The sequence below is a fragment of the Talpa occidentalis genome, unplaced genomic scaffold (genome assembly GCF_014898055.3).
Source record: "Talpa occidentalis isolate TD23 unplaced genomic scaffold, MPIMG_talOcc4v2.1 talOcc4.8, whole genome shotgun sequence".
Classification (NCBI taxonomy): domain Eukaryota; kingdom Metazoa; phylum Chordata; class Mammalia; order Eulipotyphla; family Talpidae; genus Talpa; species Talpa occidentalis.
The window spans coordinates 41,212,000-41,219,698 of record NW_023605194.1 but is presented as its reverse complement, the minus strand read 5'-3'; the positions used below and the strand labels follow the sequence as shown (position 1 = coordinate 41,219,698).

General features: G+C 39.5%; 1 protein-coding gene across 1 annotated transcript in view; it reads left to right on the top strand.

The window, feature by feature from the left end:
- The first annotated feature begins 35 nt into the window (after positions 1–35).
- The window catches only part of ADK (adenosine kinase), a 430,089-nt gene continuing 422,425 nt past the window's right edge, over positions 36–7,699 (top strand). Inside the window, exon 1 of the mRNA XM_054690530.1 lies at positions 36–132. Within this exon, the coding sequence (XP_054546505.1) occupies positions 68–132 (65 nt within the window). The 5' untranslated portion in view covers positions 36–67. The remainder of the gene's footprint in view (positions 133–7,699) is intronic.

The window sequence follows — 7,699 nt, the reverse complement described above, 5'->3', positions numbered from 1 at the left end:
GGGGCGGGGTCAGAAAGCCAAGGGGGTGGGGCGCGAGCTGGGTCCAAAGTAGGGCGGGAGCGTGAAGATGGCAGCCGCTGAGGAGGAACCGAAGCCCAAAAAGCAGAAGGTGGAGGCTCCGCGAGCGCTGAGGTGAGCGCTACCCGACCTAGGGTGGAGGGTGACGGCGCCTGCCATTAACCAGACCCCACGTGGGTTGCATGGCCCCGGCGGTGGGTGGTGTCCTCGGTGCCGGCGTGGGGCCAACGCGCAGGATCCGCAGCTACGGGAGCTGCCGGCATGGCTTCTGTCCCTTGCTCGCAGCGCGCCGGGTCTGTCTGACCGAGTAGCGGTCCGCTCGGAGCTGCTCCGGACACTCTTGACCAATCAGAGCGCTGGACGGAGAGGGGCCGTGCCCGCTGTGGGCTGCTGCGGGCGCCACGTGGGAGCCAGCTCCGGCTGCGCTGCTGCGACCCGGGAGGACCGCACCGGAGGAGAGTCATACTCGGTCACCCTCTCTTTCCTGGGGGATAACGAGGAGGAGGCCGAGAGAATGCTCTACCCTGAGGCAAAGACAGAATTTTTGGATATTATTTTGTAAAGTGTTGCGGGAGGGCTCCTTGACCTGGTCCGTGCGCACCCTGAAAGTTGACACCTTTGAGCCCCCAGATCCCGCCTCCGAGGCTTGGCGCCGGCGGCTTTTGGCTGAATGATAGGAAAGGTTGAGTTTTCTTTGCACTTTTTGGTTAGGCTGGAGACATTTCCGCCCCTAGCACCTGCCTCACATGTAGTTGATCGCAACTTTACTTAGGAAAGTTTTTTTTGTTAAAATAATTCCTTCCTAGTAAGTGTTAAGTGCAGCCTGCACAGTCCTTGATGATTTTGAAATGTTCCTTGGAAGGCAGTAATTTTCTATCTAAAAATAGATGTATCAAACTGATTTAAAACTATTGGGAACTCGTCGTTTCTTCCTGCTTCGCCTTTCTTCATGAAAGAATGAATCATTCACAACTGAAGAGAAAAGGTCATTGAGGGGCCTGGTGGTGTGTTCATGTTGTTTTGAATACCTGTCAGTTCCTTCAGTGTATTCTCATTACCTTCAAAGGGGTAGGGTACCTACTTTATGAAAGGTCCATGCATTGCGGCCTCCTGCATGGACCTTTCACTTTATACCTAGAAAAAAAACCTTACTTTTTAATAACTCAGGATGTTTTATTTTTATTTTAAGCTTTCAAACTGTATTTGGAGTAAAGCAAGAGTTTTTGAATCAGACCTACTTGAGTTCAAGGCATGTGCTTTCCTTTCTCAGCCCATTATTAATTTCCTTAAAAGGCACCTCCTTCACAAAGCTCACTCTCCCAGACTGGAAGACAGATGCAATTTTTTCCTACCATCCTGGTAATCATACAGCTCTTAGATTTTCCTATGCTGATGTATTTTCAGAGCTCTTTTCCTATTTACAGATGAGTGATTGAAGCCCAAATGAAACAGTTAAGAAACTGAAATGTGAACTCAGAGCATCTAGGTAGTAGATTGTTGTGCCATCAGTTGTGCCAACTTTTATACAGTTACCTAAGTTGTGATTCTCTCCTTATGCATTAAAAAATTAATAACTATAAAAAATATGTTTGATACTTAGGTGTGTGTGTGCTAAGGATTGTTTCAGCACTTTACTTATTTTAAGTCATTTAGTCCCATAACTCCACAAGGTACATAATAAAATTGTCTCCATTTCACCAATATAGAAACAGGCTCTGAAAGGTTAAGTTACTTGATCAAGGTCACCTATCTAATAAGTGATGGGATTCAGGTTTTAATTCAAGTATTCTGATTCCAAGTTTGTATTTGTAATACCATGCTATATTTATGTCAAGCAAAATGTTAAAAAATCCTAGTGAACTGTTAACTCAGTTTTTGTTTCTCTACTCTTTTTTAATTTTATATATTTTTTAAAGATTTATTTGATTTATTTATGCAGAAAAGAACTGGGGTGTAGGCCAGAGGTGCAGGGGGGTGAGAGGATTCACCAGAGACAGAGTGGGGAGAAGAACAGGCAGATCTACTGAAAATACACTGGCCAGGCCATCACAGTGGTAGCACTGAGAATTAACCTGTAGGCCACTAGGTTTGGTTTTGCTCTGTTTAGTATACATAAATTTGTCTATTGCTGCAATATACTGGCCTATGATACATAATAATTTTTACTTACAATATATTTCATATGTAATTAGTATCTGTTTAAAACTTGTAAGTCCTTAGGCAACTAAAACTCATTTTATGCAATACCTAGTATCACATGTGGATATGAAGTTAAATGATCAGCCATTTGAGTACTGGGACAAATGTAATTTTGTGTGAAGACACTTTGGGAGTGACTGCTATTTTCATTATATCAGTTTGGCTTGCAGGGTTGCAGCATGATAATGCACTTTGTGTTTAGACTGTGCATTTGGATGGCTTGCTTGGCAGCTAAGGGGCTAGCTACCCGTTTGAGTAACTTTTTTTTTTAAGATTCATTTTTATTTATTTATGCATACAAGAACTGGGGTGTAGGCTAGAGGTGGGGGGTAGGGGGTGAGAAGATTCATCAGAGACAGAGGGAGGAGCAGAACAGGTGATCTCCTGATAGACACTGCTGAGGGGAGCTGTGGGAGAGACAGGAAAGGTCTGCTGCTCCATATGTGGATTAGTTTCCTGGCCAGGGATCAAAGTCATGCTGCAATGGCTGGTGATATCTTGATAGTGCTGAGACTTTAACCCCTGTGCCACCAGGGAGGCCAAAAGTTTTGGTTAACTTTTGAGAAGAATGGCTTGTATGGTCATAATTTGATGTGTAGAATCAGTCAGTGGGAACAAATAAATTTATGAGACTTTTGTAGGTATTAGGGAAAGCACTTAGGGCTTTGTTAGAAGTTCAGTTAGCTCTACAGTAATAGTTCTCAATCAGGGGGAATTCCCTCCCTCCTCACCCACTCTTTCCCTCCCGCCTCCACACACCACCAAGAGACATTTGGCAATGTCTGGAGACAGTTTTGTTGGGAGTGCTACTTGTACCTATAGGGTGGAGTTCAAGAAAGCTGCTAAACATTCTGCAATGCACAGGAAACTACCATGCACAGAATTATGTGACCAAAATGGATAATAGTGTTGAGAATGAAAAAAGTGTTCTAGGGAAGAACATCTGACAAATCTAGCCTTCCTTTCTCAAATAGTCATTATTTTTCTAGACTGGATTGCATTTCAGAGGCTGTAGCAGTTACTAAAATTACAATGAAATATTGGGTAGGGAAACAGAAAGGAACATTGAGTGCCTGGCATTATAGTAGATGCTTTCTATATGCTATCTCATTTAACTTTCCCTTTGATCAGTGAGGTAGGAGCGATGATAGCTGTGTTACAGAGGAGGTATTTAGGGCTGAAAGAAGTCAAGAGACATTTTGGGGACTGTTCCCTAGTTGAAGAGGTTCTATAATTACCTATATTTAGGGCCACTTAGTTTTCTTTTTGGAAATCCCATGCAAGTTCATCTCTTTAGCAGTTAACCTCTAAGAGGATAGTTTCTTCCAAGACTTGGTGAACACATGCCATGTCTATTCTTTTAGGCAGTCTTTCAAGTTCCTGCTATTTTAGACATGGTGCTAAAAATAAGGCAGGTACATATAGAGTGGTAAGACCCAGATGCCATGTGGAAATAAATAGAATTTGGGAAAATGATACCTGAGCATTCTGAAAAATAATAAGGCATCAAAGAGGGGATGAAGTAGAATGTCTGACTTTATAGAAAATTTTGTTTGGAGGTCGAGATCTACCTCTGTTGGGGAAGAACACATGGTTTTATCTAAAAGAAACAGACAATGTATAGGGGGCCCAGGCTTTCTACTGAAGACTTTCACAGTTGTGGTATTTCCCTCTCTTTATCCTTCAGGCCTAGACTGAGTAGTAACATTGGGTGAGACATGAAGCTGATGTGCTTCTTTCTATCTGGAATATGGCTCTACTTCCCTTCCATTGATTAAAATCCTGACTGTGCAAAATATTCACAGTTAGGAGAAAAAAGGAGAAATATTCAAAATTATAAAGAACTTTCTGGTTAAGATGAAAGATTCTGGTTACAAGTATGGTCTCTGGAATCAAATATCTGGTGTCATTCTTTGTCTTAGTTAACTGGTATACTTGGGAGGAGTGCTAATTGACGATGTGCCTCTGTTTTCTCAACTATAAATTGAGTATTTTAATGGTATTTACCTGAAAAGATTGTTGAAGAAATTTCATGAGAAAATAAATGTAAAATAAATGTAAAAGCTATTATTATTTTGGTACTGTTTGGCCTGCATTGGCTCCCTGCTTTGCTTAAAACACAGCAATTACAAATTAAAAGAAAAAAATGAAAATATCTAGCTATAGTCAAGAACGAGATAAACATCCCCAGAGACTAACATAGAAAGGAAATATGCGTTAGACTGTAGGTTCAGGAACTGGTGGAAATAGCTCTACTCAGGTGAGATGGAATCAGATATACCACATGAAAACAGGGACCTGGGGTATGGCTGAATGAAAAGAATGCTGATGTCTCCGCTACTGGCTGTTGCTTTAAAAAGCTGGATCTGAAGTGACATAGCAGTAGCTGAGCTGCCAGATGGCTCAGAGTTGGGAACTGTAATTTCCCCACTATCATTTAGTACAACACAAAACTTCAAGGTCATGGGCTCCGGGGACGGGGTGGCTTACCTCAAAATCTCTGGAAAAGGAGGGAACGTCTGAGCCTGCGAACATATGAAGATGACTATTACTTAGAATAAACACAACCAACCACCAGGCAAATAAATTCACTCAAAATGAAAAGAAATTATTAGAACAATTTCAAAATAACAGTATGTTAATCTTAAAAAGATTAAAGAAGTAACTAGCCATTAAAAAAAATGTTGTGAGCCTCCCGGTGGCTTACGGCTTAAGTCTCAGCACTATCATCTCTAGAGCCTGAATTCAATACTGAGCCAGGGAGCTAACCCACATATGGGGCAGCAGACCTCTCCTGTCTCACCCGCTGCTCTCCTCAGCAGTGTATTTCAGTAGAGCCACCTGTTCTGTTACCTACTCTGACTCTGGTGAGTCCTCTCACCCCTCCATACCTCTGGCCTGCACCCCAGTTCTTCTACACAAACATAAATAAAAATTTAAAAATAAATAAAATTTAAAAAATATGTTGTGGATTAAAACTAGGTAGATATGTAGTGAATAGCTATATAAAAGGAAAAAATAGAGGTTTTTTTTTTTTTTAAAGATTTATTTATGCATACAGGAACTGGGGTACAGGCCAGAGGTGTGGGAGGTGAGAGGATTCACCAGAGACAGAGTGAGGAACAGAACAGGCAGGCTGACTGAAATACACCGCTGAGGGGAGCAACGGGCGAGTCAGGAGAGGTCTGCTGCGCCATGTGGGTTTGAACTTGTGCTGCTGCAGTGGCTGCAGATAGCTTCATAGGTTGCGTCTTAACCTCTTGCGCCACCAGAGAGGCCCCAAAATGGAGTTTTTGAAATAAAAACTTTACACCAAATATTTCAAGGATAAATTGATGAATTGAAAGAGGTGCTGAGTAATTCACCCAGATGTAGTACAGAGAAATTGAGTTATGAAATATAAATAGAAAAAATATATATACATTGATAGACAACAACTACATCTACCTGAGAGTTTTAAAAGGAAGGAATAATGTGAATAGTGGGTAGGCCACATTGGCAGAAATGATAGCCGGAAAATTTCCAGAATTAAAGACCCAAGTCCTTGGGTTGAAAGGATATTCCAGGTATATATTAAGGTTAAAAAAAAAAAAAAATCTACATTAGAACTGTAGAGCTTTTGATCCAAATTATTATTGGGCATGTTTAGAGAATATCTGAAAATTTCAACACTAAACATTTTAGTAATGGTTATAGTTAGGTGCAAGGATTGTGGGTTATTATTTTCTTTATTTTTAATTTTCCCCAACTCTTCTATACTGAACATGCATATTAGGACTCTTGATTTTTAATTGGACAAACTTGGTGCATCTTGAATACATATTTTGGTCAAATACTGGGTGACATTTAGCTAATCTATATTTCTGAAATCTGAAAACTAAGCTTTTAAAAAATTGAGATGAATTAATTTGGTAGCAAAACTTGAACTGATATGAGACTCTGTAGTATTTATTTGTCTGACACAAATGTATGTTTTGCTGTAGAAATATTAGTCTGTTAATGGCATGACACATGAAACCCTTGTGGGCACTTTACAAAATATATAGTACTTAGAGTTTGTTATTTTTATAAAATCCATAATTTTTGAATTCCATAAAATTCTGGCTCCAAAACAAAGCTTGCCTCAGGGGATAATAAAGGGATTGTGAACTTTTGTTTAAATTTAAATAATTTTAAAGGTTTGTGTGTAAACTATAATTTTTCATCTTAGTAGGTTGTTAGATTTTTCCTATTGTCCCTATCCTTCACTTCTGTGATACTAAGTTGATGTTTATTTCAAAGATCTCTTTTTAGTACAGTACTGGTACTGTTTATGTCATTGAGTTATTAGGCTTTTCTTTCTGTAATAGTAACTGACTAGTAGAACTTTAACTTCAAGACTTGAGGTTTGGAAGTCTATTTCACTGAAGTGGTCTCACACACCTAAATTTCATTTATTGCTTGAAGAAGATACTTTCTTATATTTTCCGAAGAGGATTTAAGATTGTTGCTCTCACATGTTTTATTTCTGACATTTTTGTTTGTACTAGTGGCTTCATACAATTTTTTTTTAAAAAATGTATTTATCTAGAAAGCAATGTAATTAATTTTCAATATAGAACATTTGAATTTCCATTTTGTATTTTGACTTCCATTGCATGCATGCTGATTTCAATCTTTTCTCTAGAACAGAGTAAGGAAATATATATAGCAATTGTCATATAAACAGTTATTACCTTCTTAAGGCACATCAGTTAGGTTACTTTATTAACAATCTCACTATTTTGTCAGCAAGCCCTATTTAGTAAACCCTGCTATTCTGCTGTGTTACCTGGAAATATAGGATTGTAGATATGAAGGTAGCCTGTGTGATCATTGATCACTCATAAAAATAAGCCTAATTGGAAATGATATTGAATTGGTTGCTTAGCTATTTACCTTTGAGAGGCTGAGGCTGGACTTCAGCACATCCCTAGTAGAACAGTTTCTAAGTCTCTAACGGACTCTACTCACTTAAGTGGTAAGTCTAGATAAATATGAATCATTCTAGACTGTATCTCTTGCCTCTGCTGTCCTGTGGTCTTGGATTTTTTCTTATACAGACCATTTCAGTGGAACAGGAAAGATGGCATTTCTCAACCCTAAGCCATAATTTCATGAGCCCAATAGAAGAGACTCTACACATCCATGTATTCGTTTTGAGAATCTTCTGCCTGGACTACACAGCCATCATAGAACCAGTTACATATCAAAAATGAGGATTTTGACCAACCATGGAAGCAGATGGGTTTATGAGCCAGTTGTGTTCGTATATGTGGTGGAGTCAATGGATGTTGAGGAGGACACTAGTTAATTCAGCTAAGAGTGATGTGGTTTCATTCCCCCAACAAGAGAAAAATCTGTTATAGTATGTTTAGAAAATATTTATGAAAGCTAGCAATACTCCCACTCATTCCTCAAGGTCCAGCCAAAGTCTACTCTATAAAACTCGCCTAATTAATTA